The 22,438-nt window shown below is 32.4% G+C and overlaps 1 protein-coding gene across 4 annotated transcripts in view; it reads right to left on the minus strand.

Annotated features, from left to right (window-relative positions):
- Nucleotides 1-22,438, minus strand: part of ELF2 (E74 like ETS transcription factor 2) — an 89,257-nt gene that overhangs the window by 35,513 nt on the left and 31,306 nt on the right. For 3 of the 4 annotated variants that reach the window (XM_031943998.1, XM_003773194.4, XM_031943997.1), the window contains exon 3: nt 22,058-22,223. In XM_031943998.1, coding sequence (XP_031799858.1) covers nt 22,058-22,223 — 166 coding nt within the window. Of the gene's footprint in view, nt 1-10,240; nt 10,346-22,057; nt 22,224-22,438 lie in introns of those variants that run through there. The other variant, XM_031944000.1, reaches the window with a different exon arrangement.

A 22,438-nucleotide genomic window follows, 5' to 3' on the forward strand; every position in this document is an offset into this window, starting at 1 on the left:
TATTATATATGCATACAAATTAACATCAATGCCTTTTTTCGATTATCTCTAATTTATCACATTAAATCTCTAATTCATCACATATATATATATATATGTACACACACATAATATATATGAAACGTGAATATACATGATGATGCATATGTATATGCCAAATTAGAGATAATCATTTTAAAGAAGGTCCTGGGATTAAGGGGAATCAGGAAAGACTTCTCTTATTAGTTAGGATTCTAGCTGGCATTTGAAGGAAGCCAAAAGGCAGGGGTAAAGAGCGAGAGCATCCCAGACATTGAGGGACAGTCAGCAAAAATGTCCAGTGTCTGAAGATGGAAGGTCTAGAGTGAACAATAACAAGAAAGCTAGAATGAGGTGATCACAAAATATGTGATGCGATCAAATTAGACTAGAAAAGGCAGATGGGAGCCAGGTTGGGAAAGGGTTGATATTAAAACAGAAGATTTGATCCTGAGGATAATAGGGAAACTTCCGGAGTTTACTGAATAAAAAAAAGCATGGCCAGGTCCATTTTAGGAAGATGCATTTGAACTGGAGGGAGGAGACTTGGGGCAGGGAGAACTAACAGGTTATCACAATAGTACAATAGTCCAGAAACCCTCCAATTCATCAAAATCCATTGGCTATTTGGTCGAAGATCAAATATAAAATTCCCTGGAACTTAAAGAAACTCCTTTCCCTCTCCTATCTTTCTGGTCATTTTAACCCTTTCTTAATTCCAAATTCCCTGCCATCTAGAAGCAATAGTCTCCCTTGCCATTTTTCGTTATAAGACACTACATCTCTTGATCCTTGCCATTTCCACTAGCTATCCCCCATATCTGGAATTTTCTCCCTCTACAACTCTCTGACTTTGGCTTCCCTAGCTTCCTTAAAGTTGCATTAAAGTCCAGTGTGTGTGTGTGTGTGTGTGTGTGTCTATCTGTCTGTCTTTGTCGCTGTCTCTCTAGATTTGTTTTTGAAATAATGTGGCTTTCAAGGTTTAACTCATGATTTATCTATAGGAATTCCATGGTGACAAAAAATAAATTCACCTGTTTTTCCTAATATCATTTAACATTTATAAAGCTTCTTCCATTAACAAGAAGTTATCTCTTCCTACCTCTACACAGAAAACTCAGATATCTTAATTGAGTCCAAAGTTAAAGTGCTTAATCAATTTGAAAGGAAGATAGGGACTTTGAAGAAAATCAATCATATGAGGGGGAAGTCAACTCAGTAGTGAACAAATCCAGCACTTCTGAAAGGTAATTGAGGAGTGATGAGAGAGGGTTGATGGTAGAAATAGAGAGGGGTAAATATCTTCAACCTTCACTAACCAGAGGAAAACCTGATGAACATCAAAACATCAGACGATATAGAATTCCCATCTACTTGTAGCACCCCAAAGATGCAGTACTTACATCAGGAGTTTAGACAGACACAGATACAGATACAGACAGACAGACAGACAGACACACACTCTTGAGATATCTATATATATATATATATATAGATAGATAGATAGATATAGATATATCTATCTATATCTATATCTATATCTATAGATATAGATATAGATATAGATATAGATAGATATATATATCAATCAAAGATCCAACCTTGAAACCTAGAATCTGAGGACTCCACAAAAGTAGAAAATGACTTCTAGAAGCTAAGAATTAGTACACAGGTTGCCTACATTTGTGCCCCGCAAGTTTGAGGTCACTGTCCTCAGGAATCCTCTATGTGTAAGGAGATAGTATATTCCAGGCTTGGAGGAATTTACCTTTGCTATATCTGCTTAGTAAATACCTTTTTAAAAAATTAAGTATCTGGCTTATAATCAATAATAAGCACACTGGAAGACATTCATAAGTAGCACTCTTAAGAAATAAGAAAGCAAGTCATGGGGAAGTGAGAAAGAAGTGCTCCGGAGTGGAAACTGGGGAATAGCATTAGAAAGGCAGATACACACACACACACACACACACACACACAGTTTCCTTTTAAAATATAGTGCTTTCAAAGTTTAACTCATGATTTATCTATAGGAATTTAAAGTATATAGACATACATCACACACAAATACCTACATATCTGCATAGACATGTATTATATGTATGAATTACATACATGAGTTTCTCTTTGTACAAAGAATCTTGTAAGTGGAAATTAGAAAAACATCACATCTATACATAATACCCAATATATATATAGCATACAAGTGTATACATAAATGTGGGAGAGGTGTATATATATATCTGAGCCTTCTGTGCTTAATTAAGGTAGAGGGAACATATGTACATGCATGAATGTTCTCTATCTACTGGGTATGCTATGTAAATATAATGCTTAGCTAATTTCCGCCAGAAAAATTTTGCTACAAGTAAAAATGTGTTTGAAATATAGTACTCAGCAGAAAATAAGAGCAGAATTGATCACATAATCCTTTTTTTTTTTAATGAAAATTTAGTCACAGAACAAGGCAACTTTTTTATATCCCTCACTTCACAAGGAAATAAAACAAAAGGATCTAGTCAAAGTACCAAATTTTGAAATACATCTTTTTTTTTCTGTACATGTTACACAGGTACTTTGCATATAGTATTCACCAAATATTTGTCAAATGAATGAATACTCCCAACATAGTTCATCACTAGCCTATACTCAAAGCCTTTCCCATCTGTTATAACCTCTCAGTGTTTATACCCTAACTATAATAAAGCACTATAAAGAATCTAAAGACAATTTCAAACCACAGTTCTGGAGGAGATCTTCAGTGGAAAGTAAAGAAAGACTTGTTACATGCCAGACTAAATGTCTAATGCAAAAAATTTTGTGACCTAATTACCCATAGTGATAAAACTACAAGTTATCAAAAAAATATGATGGCTGGGGGGAAGACTAGTTCCCAACTATTGATTATTCGAGAAAGCTTTCTTGATTAAATACTTCAAAGATTTGTAATTTCATCAGTAGAGATTATTCTAGGTCCTTCATTGACATTTACAATCACTTTAGCTTTAATAGAAATTCTCTTCAGAATCTGCAAAGTCAAAAACTTCAACATTCTACAGCCAATGTGATGGTTTTTCTCTCCAGATTAGACAAAAGATAATACATAAACAGACTTGGTACTATGTCTTTCCAGCTTGTAGGGTTTGCTCAAATTTGTGCTCTATTAGAACTGATTCTAATAAATCACAGTCTTGATAAGACATTAAATTATGTGGAGAATAATTCATTATAGATACCAGTAAATTCCTAACGACAATCAACGCTGAACAAGTCCCTAGGTCTTAATTCCTTCCTAGGCTTCAGTTTCCTCTTCTACAAAATGAGGGATTTGGTCTAGACCCTTGAGATCTATGATTCTATGAACTCTATAGTAATACACTTTACATAATTTTATAATCCTTTTCCTTACTGTTTCATTCATAACCAAAAAAGGTGCCAATTAGTTCTGACACTGAGTGATTATCAAGGATTCTATTTAGATGGTTAAAGCATTGATTATATGTCTCATTGTGAAGAAACAAATGATGAAGAAAATACCAAACAATTCCAAAACTTCTATGAGAGTAAGAACTCTGAAAATATTAAGTATAATTATAAAGGAAATGTAGCCAGTATCCTTCCATCTATCTTTAGGTAGCAAATGTTTCTTAAATCATAGATTTTGAATTGAAAGGGACCTGTTCAACCCTACCTCTTATTTATAAGGTAAGACAACTAAGATCCAATGTAGTGATCACCAAAAGTAGGATTTGCACCTATGGTCCTAACATCAAGATCAACATTGCCAAACAGTATAAATCAATAAGGAGCAAAAAAGAAAAGAACAAAGAATTAGCTTTAAAAATTGTACAGAAATGACCAATGAAAGTTAGAATATATATACTCAATAATGTAGGTCCATGGATGAGATGGAGAGAAGAAACATAGGACTATGCTTCCTGCTTCAGGATGCAGAGCTGTCCAAGCAGCTCTGGTGCAGTGATAGGATAGGAAAGCAAAATAGTAACACTTCTGTTAGGAAAGAAAAACACAAAATGAAACATTATTCTGCCGTTGTCTTTTTTTAATCTTTCCAGAAATATTCAGAACTTATAAGTATTATATGCTGCCAAAATTGCTTATATGTTATTAAATGACTTCATCCTCCAAAGGAAATTCATATGATAAATTACATTGACTACAACAAATAATATACTACTGTTTTCTCTCAAATTGTTTAATTCTGAAATGATAGTTTTTATTTACATAAATTAAGCCATTGATATTAAAATATTAATTTAAGCAATGAGTAAGAGTAAAAAATCACATACATTTTATGGAAGTCTATTTAAAATCCTACGAGTTAAAGTTTGAACCAAAAAATGTTAAGATAGTTAAGATATCCTTGCAGAGACTTGGGTTTTGTTTAGTTTTTTTTCTTTAAGCAAATATTTACTTAAATGTAAGTTTATCAACAACAGGCAAAAGTCAAAACATATAGGTATGAAATAGCTGTGTCAATTCCCTAATACTAAAACCTTTTGCACAGATGGCAACATGTAATCTTGGTTTATAACTTGAGGGTTTTGGGTTTAGGTTTTTTTTTTTTTTTTTAAAGTAGGGTGCTATATAAATTTTTAAATCATCAGTTATTTCTATTACCAAAAATTAACATTTCTGACCGCTGTGAAAGGACTGAAAATTCAGCTTCCACAACTCAAAGAGTTTGATTCCTTCTTTCTCTCTTCTTCTTCCCCCACCCCACTTCCAATCATTCTCTACGGAAGAGTCACTGTTTAAAATATTTAACATGAGATTCAAGAATGAAAAGCTCGTTACCTTTAAGTATAGCAAAATAAGTAAAAGACTACAGCCTTTAAGTTGACATAAAGAATGACTAATTAGAAATTAATATAGTACATTAAAGGAAAAATTTTATCTCTGGAATGTGTCAAGCTCATATCAAGAAAATTTGAATTTAAATTTCAATATATCAAGGATCCATGACTTCATCAGCATGGGTACTTTCCTCCATTGATGCAGAATGAAACCTCTCTATCACTCAGTGAATAATCTTCAAGAGATATAGTAGGAAAAATCAAGATCCTAAAGTGGAGTTTAGTCAGTCTGAAATTAGCTAGGTTGATCCTCAGATTATACTAGAGTCCATCACTAGGTATATACAATAAAGTTTAACATCTCTGCCTTAGATGTCAGAGATCATGCTCTCTTGGCACAGCTTTTGAATATTTAGGGGCAACTCTGTATCACAATAAGGCACTGGGATATCACAATTAGCAGTTTTTATAAGCCTATTACAACTATCAGTCAAAAATAACTATCACTAACGTGATTTATAGATTGACAAACTACCACAAGAAACTGCTAGGTAATTTATCTATTATCGATTATATAAGTCCTTAATAAAGAAGAGCGAACTATCCCTTCTTTCAGGCCAGGATTCATGACTTAGTAAATTATATAATGTTGTCCTTTGAAGAGCTATTGACCCACCTTCAACAGTATACTCTTACTTCTGTCTCAAATCTATTCAGAAATAGTGAAGATGGATTATGCTGATTTATCTACATTCTCTTATAAGAGCATATTTTGCATGCCAACTGACTCAAGACTGTTAAAGGGCCCCAGATCATGTCCATGAAACAAAGCAAAGATGACATACTGGATCCATAACCCCCAAACTCAGCAGTATTATGTTCTAAGTAACTGAGTTGAAGATCATCTTTCTAACACTGGAATTAGGGCATAGGACTAATATGTATATCATAGACTAATCTTGCTATATTGTTTACTTAAGAAGTTTATTTGATGCAAGAAAACATGGTGCCACACTGGATAAAGTACTAGACTTAAGATTCAGACAAACCACTATGTAACCCCAAGGAAGCAGAAGAACCTCTTCCAGTCTCAGTTGTCTTATCTGTAAAATGGGGATAACAGAACTACCTCACAGGGTTGTTATGACAATCAACAAAGATAATAATAAGTAAAGTGTGTTGTAACCCTTATAGTACTACATATGCTAGCTATTGTTATTATTATTTGACTATTAACAATCTGAATTCTTGCAATAAGAAGTCATATTGAAGGAAAAAAAAAGAAAAACTTCAAGAACAAAGCCCTGGCACAGAATAAGTTTAATAAATGCTATTGACTTGACTTTGTAAAAGGCATTATACTGGGGACAAAAAAGAAAAAAATAATAATCCCTATTCTCAGGAAGCATTTGTCTTATTTAGGAGGGATACAGCAAGTACAAAGATAAGTCAACACAAGAAATAGAGAGCAATGGAAGGTTTCTAGGAGGTAGTACCTTAGTTAAACCCTTCTTTTTATAATTGTATATATTATAATATGTATATATGTATAGTATAATTGTATAATTATAATATGTTATGTAACTGGCATTATAAAAATATAGCAAAAATTGTATCAGAAAATGCTTTACAAACTGTGGATTTGACTATGCTACATATCAAAACAGGGTTCCAGTATAAAAATTATAACAGTGAATTATACACAAAGATCTCTTATAATACAGATTATCTAATGCCAATGATAAGAGTTCCAATATAATTTGTTGAGCAATGACAATTTTTTATGTAGTACACAAAAATATGTCAGCTGAAGTAATCATTGTTTTATCTCAATGTCATTAAACTATCTAGTGCTTTGCATACCGAACTCTAGTCATTAGTACCAAACTATTTCATACTTTCATTTCATTTTGTCAAAATTATATTAAAGAGCAATTTCCCTATTTTATCAATGACTGACAATAATAAACTAAAAAAAGATGACATTTAAGATCTACCAAACACTTTATCCAAATTATCTTCCTTAATCCTCACAACATGCCATGAAGGCAGAGGTGCAACAGTTACTATTATTTTCCATCCCCAACTCTCAAGGGCCCCACCCCCATCCCAACTTCCTTTTTTGTATATTAGCAGATCCCACTAAGCTCAAGGAAGGTGGGACTGTTTTTTTTTTCCTTATCTGTATCCTTTATATAGTATATGACACATATTAAATACTTAATAAATGTTTATTTAATTAAGCTAAATTATTATCTCCATTTTATAGTTTAGGTAAATGAAGTTCAGAGTGGTTACACAATACAGTAGGCAGAACTCAAGTCAAAGTCTCTTTTAAATCAAGCAAGGTAAACAATAGACTAAGGGCACTGTTTTTATTCAATGGCATGAAGAGAAGAAAAAAAGTACTGTGATAAATTAAAAACACTAATATAGAACCATGGATAGGTGACATTTATAAAACACCTAAAGTCTGGAAAGTATTCCTGCGTGTGTGTGTGTGTGTGTGTGTGTGTGTGTATACATACAATTTCCTTCGATTCTCACAACTCTGAGGTACATGCTATTATTATCCCTCATTTTGCAAATAAAGGAAACTGAGGCACAAAGCAATTAAGTGACTTGCTCAGGGTCAAACATGTAGTGTCTGAAAAAAGATTTGAATTCAGGTCTTCCTAACTCCAAGATTAGGATTATATTCCACTATGACATCTAAATGAAATCAATCACATCCTTGTAAGATACTTACTTGCCCAAACTTCAGCACAGCATTGAGGAAATCACTGTTCTAAGTTGTTTTAACAGCAAAATGAAATGTAACCATGAAAAACAAAGTGAACTGAATTTATTTTGAATTCTTCTGGAAGTGCAAATATCACCACTATATCTTTCTTATTATTACTAAATACCACCACATCATATTTCCTAAGTCACTTCATAAAGCATCAGAAGAAACTTAAAGAATTATAACTGGCAGTTATATTAATTCTCCAAAAAATCGGGGAAAATAGCAATTAGTATTAGAAAAAAATAATTTTTCTGTTATCATATAGATTACTTTTATTCCTCCTCTTCCCAAGAAGAATCATAATTTGCAGTTTTTCAAAGGACTCATTATTTTGATAGAAAAACAAGTATGGGATAATCAAGGATGAAGATATTAAATGACAATTGATATAAAAACTCTACAATTCCAGGTTCACCTATATTAATTCCCATTCAAGATGGTACAAAAGAAAGGGAAAGAGCCCTTTCTATGCTGTTAGATCTAGGCCCCAGAATAAAGTCTTTTTTTTTTTTTTTAATTTTCCATCTTATTCTGATGAAAAATTCCAGGTAGCTGTAAACACAGGATTAAACCTAAATAAACCGATTGAAACTGAGAACTAAATCAATTATTTGGATAAGAAACCAAAATTTGTAATTAATACACACTGATGACACCTTTAAATGGTATTGGGGAGGTCCAAATTAGGCTAGTCACAATAATCCTTTATTCTTCATTAAAGAATAAAAATATTATTAGTTTAGCCTCCAATAAAATGGATTACAGGATCATTCTTAAAAGAGCTAGGCTTAAGTTAATCTCTGTACTCTCTATGAGAAAATGATTTGTTAAGCAAATTAATACCATAAAAATACTGAAAGAATTCTTAAGCTTAAGAGAACAAATGCTTCAAAAGCACTTTGGAATGGAATCATTTATATACATATAATTATTGATAAGCTAACTATAATGCATACTAGAGAAGTTTCTTGAAGTATTTCTATTTGATGATGACTCATTAGTCTAAATTGAACTATTTATGTACTTCAAATTGATAAAACCATTTTTAAAAATATAACTTGTATTAAATTATCCCCAACTAGATACCACCTAACATATATATGAAAAGACAAAGTTGAACAGTTTCAAAATTCTCTTAAAGAAATAAGCATGCACTGGGAACAGAACAAAAAAAGGGAAAAAAAAAAGAACATCATCTTTTAATAGAATATTTTTAGGTATATATTCACTTTACATAAAAGCTATTTCCTGAAAAAAAAAAAAAGTAAATTACATTTTGGTAAATCTAACTGTCCCACTGGGTACTTTCATGAGTGCTTTGTTTTCATTTCTGACCAATCTTCATTTGGCTCCTAACACTTTTATCTTTCTCTTGGGTAAAATTTCTCTGTAACCAACAATCAATATAAACAATTAGATACATGCAACAGTCATTTTAAAAAATCATTTTGCAACTGAAAAATCCAAATTCAGCTGTTTTTAAAATTTAAAATCCTATAACCCTATCAGTTTCTTAGCCATGCTGATTTCTAATAAGGAACATAGCTAAAATGGCACAACATAACATAACATAACATAACATAACATAACATAACATAACATAACATAACATAGCAAAAACTACAGTTCTTAAAATATTGTAATACACTAATCTTTAAAAGCATATTTTTTAACCTAAAAGACTATAAATTCCAGAATTCAATTTAAAAGACAACACATAATTAAGAGATTTATTTATTAATTTAAATAAACGTGCTGTATTAGAAGAGGTGGATTTTCTCCCAAATTTTATACTGTTTTCAAATCCTAGTTTCTTAAACAGTGTAAAATATTTCTATAAAATTAAACATTGACCAAAAACTTTACTTTTTAAAAAATTTATTTTGGGGATACTGTCAAGATTTAGATACTTTATTCAGCACACAGTGCATTTCACAACTAGAATTCATCATTTTCCCAAATCAGGATCTTAATCCCAATAATTCAGATTTTCCTAGAGATAAATCAGTGCCACTGATAAGATATAAAATAAAAACTTTATTAAAAGATTAAGTAAATATTTTCTCCAAGAATGTTTTATGATTGACAGATAAAAAGGACAAAATAGTTTTGCTATACAGCTTACCTAGTTACAATTTCTAAAGTCTGAAGTAAATGAACTTAATGCGCACTACCCAAACATTTCAGTTCATTAGAAGGAATTTTGCAAGTAGGCTCAGTTTTGAAAGGTGCTAGAGTCAAAATTTCAAGTTAATAAAACAAGAAGTCTAGAAGCAGAAATAGTAGAGATGGGGGGGGGGGGGGGGGGAAAGATACATAATAGTAAATAGCTCCCATACGCAGGCAAGCAATAACCTAAGGCTTTATCTATAAAAAGAAATTGGGAATGAAGGAGAAAATTTAAGCCTTCAAACTTTTTAAGGAGTAAAGTTTTCAGGGTTTTTTTTTTTAAATTTAATTAATAACACTGCTGTATTATTATTTGCTTTTGCCTACTTTTAAGTTATCATCACCATCACCACCATTTAAACAAAATTAGACACATAGCTAATTTACTTTCAAGATTTTAACTGAAAGTTAAGTTAAAGAGATCTAAATAATTTATAAACCAACATACCAGCACTGTCTTCTTTCTGGCTCACTCAAGTTTCACCTTCAGGTTATCCTGGGGTAAGGGGCTCCTTTTCAGATCCCCAATTTTTCATGAAGATCTTCTACCTCCCTGTGGCAACAATATTTTCTAATTAAAACAGTCCTTTTTGTGCCACAGGGAGGATTTCTGATGATACAAAGACATAAAGTTATACCCAAAACAGTTCACTATGAAGCCAAGTAAGTCTCAAATCTCTACAAAACAGACATTTGACTTCTTGGGAAATCCTTACATATTCAAGAGAGGGGGAAAAAACGTATTCTAATAAGCAAACACTCAATTAACAAAAAGAAGTGTCTCCTGGATAGATCTTTCAAAATGTAGTATTTCACTTAAGTAATCTTTGAACTCATAATGGTACAGTGGAAATTATACAGGTTTTGAAGACAGAGCTGTGCTGTTTTTTTAGTCATTTCTAACTCTGTGATCTCATTAAGGTTTTTCTGGTAAAGATACTAGAGTGGTTTACCATTTTCTTCTCTAGCTCATTATACATAAGAGAAAAACTAAGGCAAACAAGATTAAGTGACTTATACAAGATCACACAGCTAGTATCTGAAGGCAAATTTGAATTCAGGTCTTCCTGACTTCAGGCCTGGTGCTCCCACTGCACCATCTAGCTGCCTTCTGAAGCCAGATGAGATTGTTTCAAATCCCCATCATACACTACTTGCTACTGGGCACTAATTTACTCATCTGTAAAATGAGTGAGTTGGACCAGATGATCTGTGAAGTACTTTCCAGTTCTAATCTATAATCCTTTGATCATAATTTTAAAGATGGCTAAAATAAAAAACATTTTTAAAAACCTCTCCTTGATAGATACCTGGAACCAATATATTTTTTTAAATGCTAATATACTAGAAAACCACCAGTATTTATTTAAATACACATTTCTACCAAAAACTTCCAATATTTAAAAAAGAGAATTTAGCAGCGTTTTTTAAAATACAAAATATAGCATATCAAGATGATCATGAGAGAAATTTTTTAAGTCCATTTTATATTTTATCTTACATACACACATACCCCTCCCCAAAAATAGAAGATCCTGGTTATTTCATCTTTATTTTCATTCATCATTCTATTCTGATCTCTTTGTAGTATTATTCCTTCCCACCCCATTACACACTTACACACACACACACACACACACACACACACACACACACAAACACACACACACACACACACACACACACACCGTTTCTGTCTCTGGAAAAAGAGAGGAAGAAAGAAGAAAATAGGAAAGAAGAGAGAGGAAAAAGGGGGAGAACCAAGTTTGGAGTAAAATAGTTTACATTCATCAAAAAAGCATGAAAATGAAAGCTAAAACATCTAAAGAAAAAAAGTTCCTTTTTCTCTTTGCTTTGCCTTGAGAACACTTTCCTCAAGTTCACCAAACCCAAACCTGTCAAAAATCACTGCTCTACCCATGGATGTGGGAGGAACCTTTCCAAAACCTATACAACTACCAAAGTCAAGTTCTTATTCATCAATATAGCTAGAGGCTGAGGGCTTCAATCACAAATAAAATACCTATTAATACTTCTAAGTGAGAGTGGTACAGCCAGATGGTGAAGGCAAAAGAACCCTGGACCTAGAGTCAAAAATACTTGGGTTCAAATCCGGCCTCAGACACCTAACACTTACTATCCTATGAATCTGGGCAAATCACTTAACCCCCAAGTATCCCGGGAAAAATACTTCTATGGAAGAAATAACATAGGTACTTTAAAACAATATGGTTTTGGTGTAACACAAAATCTAGATTGCTGAATTGTTGCTTTCATTTTTTAAATTATCATAAACCATTCAAAATAAAACATGCACATAAAACTAATATTTATATAGCTCTTCAAATATTAGTAAAAGTCCAGTTCAGTTCAATATGGCATATACTTTGTACCTGGCACTGGGAAAGTGTTCATGGAAACACAAAAAAAACAAAAAATACATGGCCCCAACAAACACGAAGTCTATAATATCCCTGGAAAAAAGCAGACATATAAAACTGTTGAATAATACAAAAAAAAAAAAAAAAAAAAAAGTTTTAAGTGCCTAAATGTATAATGCCAACAGTACAAGAAGGTTCTTTCCTGGTTCTCTTTTCTCTATATATACCTCTCAATAATCATTTGTTCAGTCCTCCATCCCCAAATTACATGATGGATGTTTCAAATAGCATGTCCTCGAAACATGTCAAATTCAACATGTCCAAAATCAAATGAATTATCTTTCCTCCAAAATCCTACTCTCCTTCAAATGTCCCTATTTATCAAAGGTTCCACACCCTGCTTTTAGTTTCCCAGGTTTGTAATCTCAGAATTTTCTTCCTTTATCTTACATATACAATCCATTATGGAAGCTAGCCATCATTATTTACCTCCAGAATCTCTCTGAAATCCAATCCCTTCTCTTCATTCACAGAACTCCTACCCAAGGTCAGGTCTTCATCAGCTTTCACCTTGACACAGTTCAACAGTCTGACTGGTCTTCTTGCCTCAGGGTTCACACATTTTAGTCCAACATACACATTACTGCCAAAGTGATTTTCTTCAGATAAAGATTGAGCTCTGTCACACTCTTAATCAATATTTCTAGGATCAAATATAAATGTCTCTGCCACTCTGCTCCAATCTTTCCAGCCTCATTCCATTGCTTCTTCCACCCCTTGGAACCCAACCAAATTGGCCTATGTTTTTCATATCATGACACTATTTCCTCTCCCTGTGCATGAGCGCGCACACACACCTCCCCCCACACACACACCATCTCCCTCCCCATCTTCAGTCATCAAGAAGCAATATAAGTACCAACTTTCACACTGATTTCAACTGCTAGTGCTTGCTCCCAAAACTTAATTGTATTTAGCTATTATGTATAACCATTCTGCATGCATTTATATATTCTCTTTTATATTTATCATGTCTACTTCTATATATTTGTTCTATTGAGGAAAACTGTTGGATTTTTTGTATTTGTATTGGCAATACCCAAAACAATGTCGGGGATTAAGTGATGGTTGACTATTGCTTAATTGATCATTTTCCTTGGGTTCAATTATCATCTCTATATAGATCACTTCCAGATCTATACATTTAGCCTATTCCAAGTCTCATATCTACGTTGTTCTGTATTTTTGTTTTACTAAAGGTTTCCCAATTACATTTTAATCTGGTTCAAGCTAAACTCAAGAGTTGCTAGCTTGTACGCCAGGAAAATGACCACATTCTCCCAGATTTCAGGGAAACAAAATATGCTAAAGTAAGATTAAAGAAGAATCATGTCAAGATATGTGTTTTGGGGAAAGGGACCTGTATGTGCCAAAATGTTTGTGGCAGCCCTGTTTGTAGTGGCCAGAAGCTGGAAAATGAATGGATGCCCATCAACTGGAGAATGGTTGAGTAAATCATGGTATATGAATGTTATGGAATATTATTGTTCTGTAAGAAATGACCAGCAGGAAGAATACAGAGAGGATTGGAGAGACTTACATGAACTGATGCTGAGCGAAATGAGCAGAACCAGGAAATCATTATATACCTCAACAACAATACTGTATGAGGATGTATTCTGATGGAAGTGGATTTCTTCAACAAAGACAAGATCTAACTTAGTTTCAATTGATCAAGGATGGACAGAAGCAGCTACACCCAAAGAAAGAACACTAGGAAATGAATGTAAACTGCTTATATTTTTGTTCTTCTTCCCAGGTTATTTATACCTTCTAAATCCAATTCTCCCTGAGCAAAAGAAAACTGTTCGGTTCTGCACACATATATTGTATCCAAGATCTACTGTAATTTATTTAACATGTATAGGACTGCTTGCCATCTTGGGGAGAGGGTGGAGGGAGGAAGGGGAAAAATCGGAACAGAAGTGAGTGCAAAGGATAATGTTGTAAAAAATTACCCTGGCATGGGTTCTGTCAATACAAAGTTATTTAATAAAATAAATAAATAATAAAATTAAACAGAAAAAAAAAGATATATCTTTTGAACCATGAGAGTACTGTACACATAGTAACAGTGATACTATGTGATGATCAACTATGACAGACTTAGTTCTTCTCAGCAATACAATGATCCAAGAATGCCAACAGACTTGAGGCGGAAAATGGTAACAGCATCTAGAGAGAGAACTATGGAGATTGAATGTGGATAGAAATCATTTTTCTGGGTTTTTTCTTTCTTATGGTTTTCCCCACTTTGTTCTGTCTTTCCTTTTACAACATGACTAAAATGGAAAAATGCTTAAAATAATTGTACATATTTAACCTATATCAGATTGCTATTTGGGAGAGGAGGAAGGGAAGAGATCGAGGGAGAAAAATCTTACAAAAATGAAATCTTTACATGTAATTGGAAAAAATAAAATACTATTAAGGGGAGAGGGAAGTTGTATCTTCTAATCCCTCTATGTGCAACTTCATTAGATTTTGAAGCAACTATGTGATACGGTGAATAGAGGGCTGAACCTGGAGTCAGGAAGACTCATCTTTTACTTTTACTTAGATGTGTGACCCTGGACAAATCACAACCCCGTTTGCCTCAGTTTCTTAATCTGTCAAGTGACTGAAGGAAATGGCTAATCATTCCAGCTTCTTTGCCAAGAAAACCTCAAACAGAGTCATGAGTCAGACACCAGTGATAAAAACAACTGAATATTAGATTTAAAAGTAATATTCAATAACCTAGCTAAGATCTTTAGATTTTTGTATAATCTTTAAAATAAAAAATGAAAAAAGAAGATAGTAAAATTCCCTAATAGTTATGAATAAACAGTTCTTAAAAGATTTGTAAACATTAACAGCCACATAAAATAATACTCAGAATCACTGATAGTAAAAGAAATGCAAAATCACTTCATAACCAACAAATTGGAAAAGGGGACAGTAGATATTAGAGGTCTTGGGATCAGACAAGCACACTAATACTCTATGAACTGGTCTAATCATTGTAGAAAACAGCTTGATAAGTGATTGAAATATCTATACCATTTAACCCAGGGAGCCTGTTGCTAGGCATATACCACAAAAGAGTCAATGATAAAAAGAAAGGCTTAATAAGTATCCATAAATTTATAGCAGCACTTTTTAATAATAGCAAAGAAAAGGAAACAAACATATTTATTACTTGAGAAGTGGGCTAAATAAGTTATGCATATAAATATCAAGGATGTTACTACTACCAGAAACAATATGATAAACACAGAGCATGTCAATAAACAAAATGCAAAATGAACCAGGAAAACAATATTCACAATGACACAATGCAAACAGAAAGGCCAATAACAAAACAATTCAAATGGAATGTTATAAAATAATAACAAAGCATTTTAAGATCTGCCCCACACTTTACAAAAAAATCTCATATGATCCAAACTACCCTATAAAGTAGCTACTATTACTATATCATTTTTACAAAAGAGAAAATTTGAGTCCAAGAATAAATTCTTTGCCCAATCGTTCTACAAGATTTGAACTCAGATTCATTACTCCAAGTCCAATGTTTAATCTACTCTACTACCAAGTACCAGCTTAGTTCCAAAGAAGGTACATCAATAGACATTCTTCTCCCCTATTTACAGAGGTAGGAGGGTACTGTAGGTGTAGAATACCTACAAATATATGTTGATTTGGGTAATGTATTGGTTAGTTTTGCAGAACTGGGCTTTCCCTCCTCTACTTTATTATTAAACTCTTTCCTAAAAGGAATAAACTGGAAAATCTGAGCAACATAAAAACAAAAGATGATCATATTTAAATTAGTAATCATCCTTTATGTGAAAATAGTATTCATTTCTGATTAGTTACCCTTACCCTCATTTGACCCGATGATCAACCCAGTATGATGGAGAGCTTTCTGACTACTACCTAGGATATTAAATTTGTCTGATGTGTTTGAACACTGGGTCTTGCACTAAACTCACTTGCATTCATTATGTTTCTGTATACCAATTCATAACAATGCTCTCAAACCTATTATGCTACTTGACATATTAGTATAGCATCTAGAATCATCTTATCCTACCATTTTGCTGTGCTCATCATATTAAATCAAAACACAGAGAATTCCCTTATTTGGAGATTATGAGATTATGTTTCAAATAGTCACATTTGGAACAAAAGGAAATGAAATGTGGAAGAATAGTAAAAAGCTCCTTTTCAGTTCAACTGGAAATACTAAGAACTAAATTTTTCTCAAGTCTAGAATCCTTAGCAGCCTTTATACTTCAAGAAAGTTAGGAAAATGTGCGATCAAAAACAATAAAAACAAGGAGAGTGGGAGGGGAGCAGTGCAGGAATAAAGAATAGTAACCAAATTTAAAACAAAAGATACCTTCAGTAGCTCTCCAGTAGACTCAAAGTCTTATCCATTCCCAAATGGGAATGGCTTTATTGATCACCTAAGGGCAACACTCTTTTTCCTTTCAAAAAGAATAGAGTAGGGGCAGCTAGATAATACAGTGGATAGAGCACTAGTTCTGGAGTCAGAAGGACCTAAATTCAAATCTGGCCTCAGATACTTAATAATTAATTTAGCTGTGTGATCATGAGCAAGTCACTTTATCCTAATTGTCTTGCAAAAAAAAAAAAAAAAAAAAAAGATATAAAAGAGTGGTCAAAGAAGTGATTGAGTAGTTTAAAGAGAAGACTTGTTATTGCAAAAGAAATAGAACATTAATCCCACACAGTATTTTAACATATCCATAGTTACCTTGTGGTAGAGACAACTCCTAAGGTAAAGGGGGTTGAAGGGAGAGTATCGCAGGGAGGAAAGAACTAATGTCAGTTCAGGTATTTCCCTAACAAAGAAATGCTTGCATTTAGAATAACTCTTAAATTGATAAAAATGTCTCTGGCAAGTTTATACCTAAAAAAATAATAAGATACTCAACTTGAGGGTAACTCTATAATAAATAACTAAGAAATATACTTGTTCCATAAGAAGAGAAGTAAAATTGGTAAAGTAGAAAGCACCTTCTAGCTGGATTTTAAGTCAAATTCCTAGGTTTACATCCCAGCTCAGCTACTTACTCTATGTCACCTTGAGTAAATCATGTAATCTCAATAAGCCTGTCATTTAAACTGCCAAATGAAAAAGGTAGATGAGATCATCTCTAACTTCTCTACTCACACTCATATATATACTCTCACTACAAATAGGTCTCTTAACCACCAAGTCTATAATCACTCACTATAAAAGAACCGTCTAGATATAGACATCTATTGCTATAGTCTCAAAAGAAAGGCAGTTATCATTTTAAGACTTAATATTGCTGCAAAGTCTTACAGAGCCTGGAAAACACCGCAATAAAATAACCTAAAATTATAACTACTAATCAAATTTTGTGATTATATTATATTTAAATGAATAAAAATGATCAGATCAGCAGTTCTAAAAAGTGCTCCAAGAATCCTGGTGTTCTATACATGGTATTAACAGGAGTTGGACAAGAAAATGTCTATAGAAATGTACTATGGAGAAGAATCTACACATCCTCCTAATTCAGTAAGGGCCTCCAACCCTACTAAGACTATACCAGATCTTTGGCTTCCCTTCTTTCCCTTTAGTTTCATGCTAACTCCCATCTGAAATTCAAGAGGATGGCATAGCCCAGAAAAATAGACTTCAAAATTACAACATCAGAGAAATCTACATAGGAAACCATCCACTCCACACCATACCATTCTTTCCTTGCCCTTTACTCCCAAGAGAGAGAGAGACAGACAGACAAACAGAGATTAACTGCCTTCACATTGACCTTGTGATTTACTTTCATTTCTGCCCATACTCTGTTGAGGAAGCTCTGGCCCTGGCTAATAATGCCCTTGTCTACTTTGGGTGGTCTGTAGTCTTAACTATGGAATTATTATTTATGAATTCTGTCAGCATATTTCAAAGCCAAAAATGTTTTTATAGTTCAATTACTTGAAAAACACTGAATGAGAATTAAATCATTAAAGCATTTTATATTTTATATCCTGCTTCTCCTAGCTGTATCATATTAATCAGGAAAATAGCTCCTGTTTCAATACTTCTTATGTGACAAGTCAACATAGCATAAAAGTAGATAAATAATTTGGCATAAAAGTGTTTATTTAAATAACATGAATATAGGAACTTAAATGCTTCCATTTTTTCCAAATTGTGATATACAGAATGAAACTTCTATTACTTTCTGGATGTTCAAGAAAAACTTTTGCAATTTTTCAACTACTTGTTTTATGTGAATCTTAATCCACTAATCAAAAATCTTCTCCTTCCCTCTTCATGATTTTGAAATTTACTATTAATGTTGTTAATATTAAGAAAATAAGTTTAATTTTTAAATTTTAATTAACTTTAATATTGTTAATATAAAATGTATTCATAAAATTAATTTTCCTGTCAACTTCTTATGTGAAAGTTTTTAGAATTTAAATTACAAATTTAGTTCACAGATTGATCAAATCCTAAAATCTTACATAAAAATCAAGCAGATATAAGAATGAACCTTGATAAAAAGAATAACTTCTATTATCTCTCTCCAACCCACTTGAAAGAAACATTTGATTCTTTAAATAGAAATGAATTAAGGCCCAGATTAGATGACCTTGAAACCGATATGTGCCACTTAAACATCCTTATAAAGTTACATTGGAGTACTTGAGGGAAAGGGAAGAAAATAATAAGCATTTATATAGTACCTACTATACTCCAGGTACTGTGCTAAGCATTTTTTTTTTAACAAATATTAGAACTCATTTGCTTCTCAGCCAGAATCTAGAAATTAAATTTTTAAATAATTTTACGCCCCATGACACTTATATTTCATTATATGCCAAAAGCATTTTTTCTACTAAAACAAAAACAAATCTAAAGATATTCTTAAAAAATAAATAAATCACCATTGAAGTGAAAATATATTCTTTTAAGCCAACTTTCCCATCTGCCTGAAAAAATGCTACATATTTTTCAGAGCTCTGGTAAGAATGAGACTGAAAATGAACTGATCCCGGGGATATGGAAAATGATCATACAAATCACTTACAAATCACTTCTTCAAGTAAGAAATTAATTTTTTTCTTAACTATGTTACAACAATCATAACTATAGGAACAACTTAAGCTTAGCAAGGCAATTCTACTATCAATATGGCAGTCATTATAGCTTATTCACAAGTGTGAATCTAAGATCAAAATACTGAAGATGATTTCAATTTCATAAATTTCATGAATATATCCAGTTTTTTTAATCAAAAATGATGCTACTGAAATTATCTCTCTTTTTATTTGACCACCTTTTCTTCCAAAGTAAACATTTTTGTCCACTTCATTCAACTTCATAGCTATCTTTTGACAGTGGAAAGGCCTTGTACAAAATTTCCCTTTTTCCACCTCACATCTTTTCCATGCAGATTTTATCTGGGTCCCTCGTAAGTACTACTTTATTTCTCTGCTTATCACCATGTTTGTAATCTTAAATAATACTCATGCAGTTAAAATTTTAAGTATATTTATTTAAAAATTCATATATTTGAACTATTCTAATCATTTCATATTCAAATAAAGGGGAATTCATCTGTCATAATACTTGTAACTTACTTATCCTACCAAAAACAAACTGAAAAAATATCGGACTTCCCCATCATTTTCAATAAACCCCTAAGAACAAACTGGAAAATCACATATCCTTCCTATGTGCTTAAAGCCTCTCAATGAAACATTTAAGTACATGACTATAATCAAATCAACTAGATAACTGCCAATTAAAAGCAGCAGTTATTTCATCCACCTGTACAACAATACAAAAAAAAAAAAAAAAAAAAAATTAAGTAGAAAGCAGAAGAGCAACTTGTGCCAGGGTCATTTCTAGCCAAACTACTATGAAAGATAACAAGATGATGATTGATCATGATTATGATGATAATAAAAACAATATCATCATAATCATTTCCCCTACATGGTATAACTTGAAACTCTCCTAAAGTTCATAGCAAGCCAATAAAAATTACTCTTTAGTGAAGGACAAGTGCCATAACCAATGCATAGCTACTATTTGTATTTTCAGATTTGCATAATTCAGTTGACTATGATTATCAGATAATTTATGTTGTAGTTTATTTAGAACAAACCTGTGCAAGCTTATTGACTCAATATTGTTAATATCTCAATTCTCATTATTTACTTAGCATGTAGAAATAATTCTCTGAAAGCCAATACTCAACCACATTCCTTTGAATAAGTAAGATTTAGAAAAATGGCTAACATTATAACAGTCTAAAGTGTGATCATTATTACCAGAATGAAATGGGTTATTAAGTGTTACATACATAGGACGTCAAGATAAAGAAACTACAGTCTTATAAGTTCTTCTTTACTATATGATTTCATTCCCAGATTATCACAAAAATACTTATGTCAATAAAAAAAAGTATTTCTAAAGTCAAATACAAATTATATGGTTCCCTCCATTAAGTGAGAATAATGAGTAAGCCCTACTGTTTTTCACTTATTGGTAAATAACTATGTCCTTATTAAGCCCAGACATTTTGTGGAGTATAATTAATTATAAATTTGAAGGATTCTATAAACATCTACTAGATTTAACAAATTTCAAAATAAATGTATATAAAACTTCTATTTGTTATTTATACCATATTTTTAAAAAATCATTTTTTCAGAAGGTAACTTTTACAAAAATAGATAAAAAGCAATGATGGCAAAATGGTTCAAATAATTCAGTTTTTATAACCCCCATCAACAACTTCAAGTAAAATCCTAGAGCAAAAAATAAATGACATAAAATCTTCTAACTAGGTAAAATGCTTTTCCTATGTATATTTTTAGACTACTAACAACAAACTAAATAAATATCAGAAGGTTCTTTTCCCTTTCATGAGGGATAGAGAACTCTGAGAAAAAAAAAATCCATTATTTCCCCACACACACATAAAAATGTTATAGACATTTTCTCCAAGAGCTCTCCCTCTTTTTTCAAATTTTAATTGATTAATGATAAATGAAATGGCCTCTATTAGGTGCTAATGTATTGAACTTGGTGCTTTGGTGCTATTTTTCCTTTTTGACTATAACTTTAGGTTAGCTGAGTGGAATGGAAAGAACACTTGTTTGGATCCATTTCAGAGGGTTTTAAGTGCTTGCCTCTAAAACTCCCTCTATGACCCTGGGCAAGTCCCTACACTTCTCTAAACTGCAGCTTCCTCACCTATAAAAGAAAAGGATGGATTAAATGATCTCTCAGGTCTTTTCCAGTTCTGAACCTAATATTTTCTTATGATTGTATATGGGGGGGAGAGGGAGGGAAGAGCATCAAGAAGGAAAAACAGTAGAAGAATTGTATATGTTTAACCTATATTGGGTTACTTGCTGTCTAGAGGAGGCAATGAGGGGGAAAGGAGGGAGAAAAATTTGGAACACAAGATTTTGCAAGAGTGAATGTTGAAAACTATCTTTGCATGTATTTTGAAAATAAAAAACTATTATTTAAAAAAAAAAAAAAGGAAAAATAGGATGCATGAAGAAGCACTTAGAAAGTGAAAGTCGACAATAATTTTTCCATTTCAAGGGACAGTGTCCTAAACAAAGCAGAATTATATAAAGCCTATTCAATCCTTCTAGAAATAAAACTCCTTTAACACACTGTAAGATAAAACTTTCAGTTAATTCCAAATTAGAAGGCCCCAGCATACGTAATTTACGTAAGATTAACATAACAGTGAATCCCACAAAAAGACTCTATAAAATAAATAAATATTGTTTGAAAAATCTACCTGATTCCACAGTCTCAGTTTCAACTTCTTGCTCTTCTGCCACATCTTGGATCATGTAAGTCTCATCATCATAGACTAGAACCTGGGCTGCATAGCCCTGGTCTAATCTGGCACTTGGAACTGGCTCCACAATCACTGCTGGATATTTGGAAACTTGTTCACCTTCCTAAAAGAGCAAATTTTTTTTTTCTAAATCAAACTTATTATCCATAAACCCTGAATGCAATTACAAATATACTCAATCTGTACTATTGTGTATACTCTAAATATTTTTTTAAAAATAAGCAATTGAACCACATTATGTAATTTTTATGTCTCACAAATAGGTGGGAAATTTTATACTGACTGACTGACAGAAGTAAAAAACAATTCAGAAGATGA

The sequence above is a fragment of the Sarcophilus harrisii genome, chromosome 6, assembly GCF_902635505.1.
Source record: "Sarcophilus harrisii chromosome 6, mSarHar1.11, whole genome shotgun sequence".
Taxonomy (NCBI): domain Eukaryota; kingdom Metazoa; phylum Chordata; class Mammalia; order Dasyuromorphia; family Dasyuridae; genus Sarcophilus; species Sarcophilus harrisii.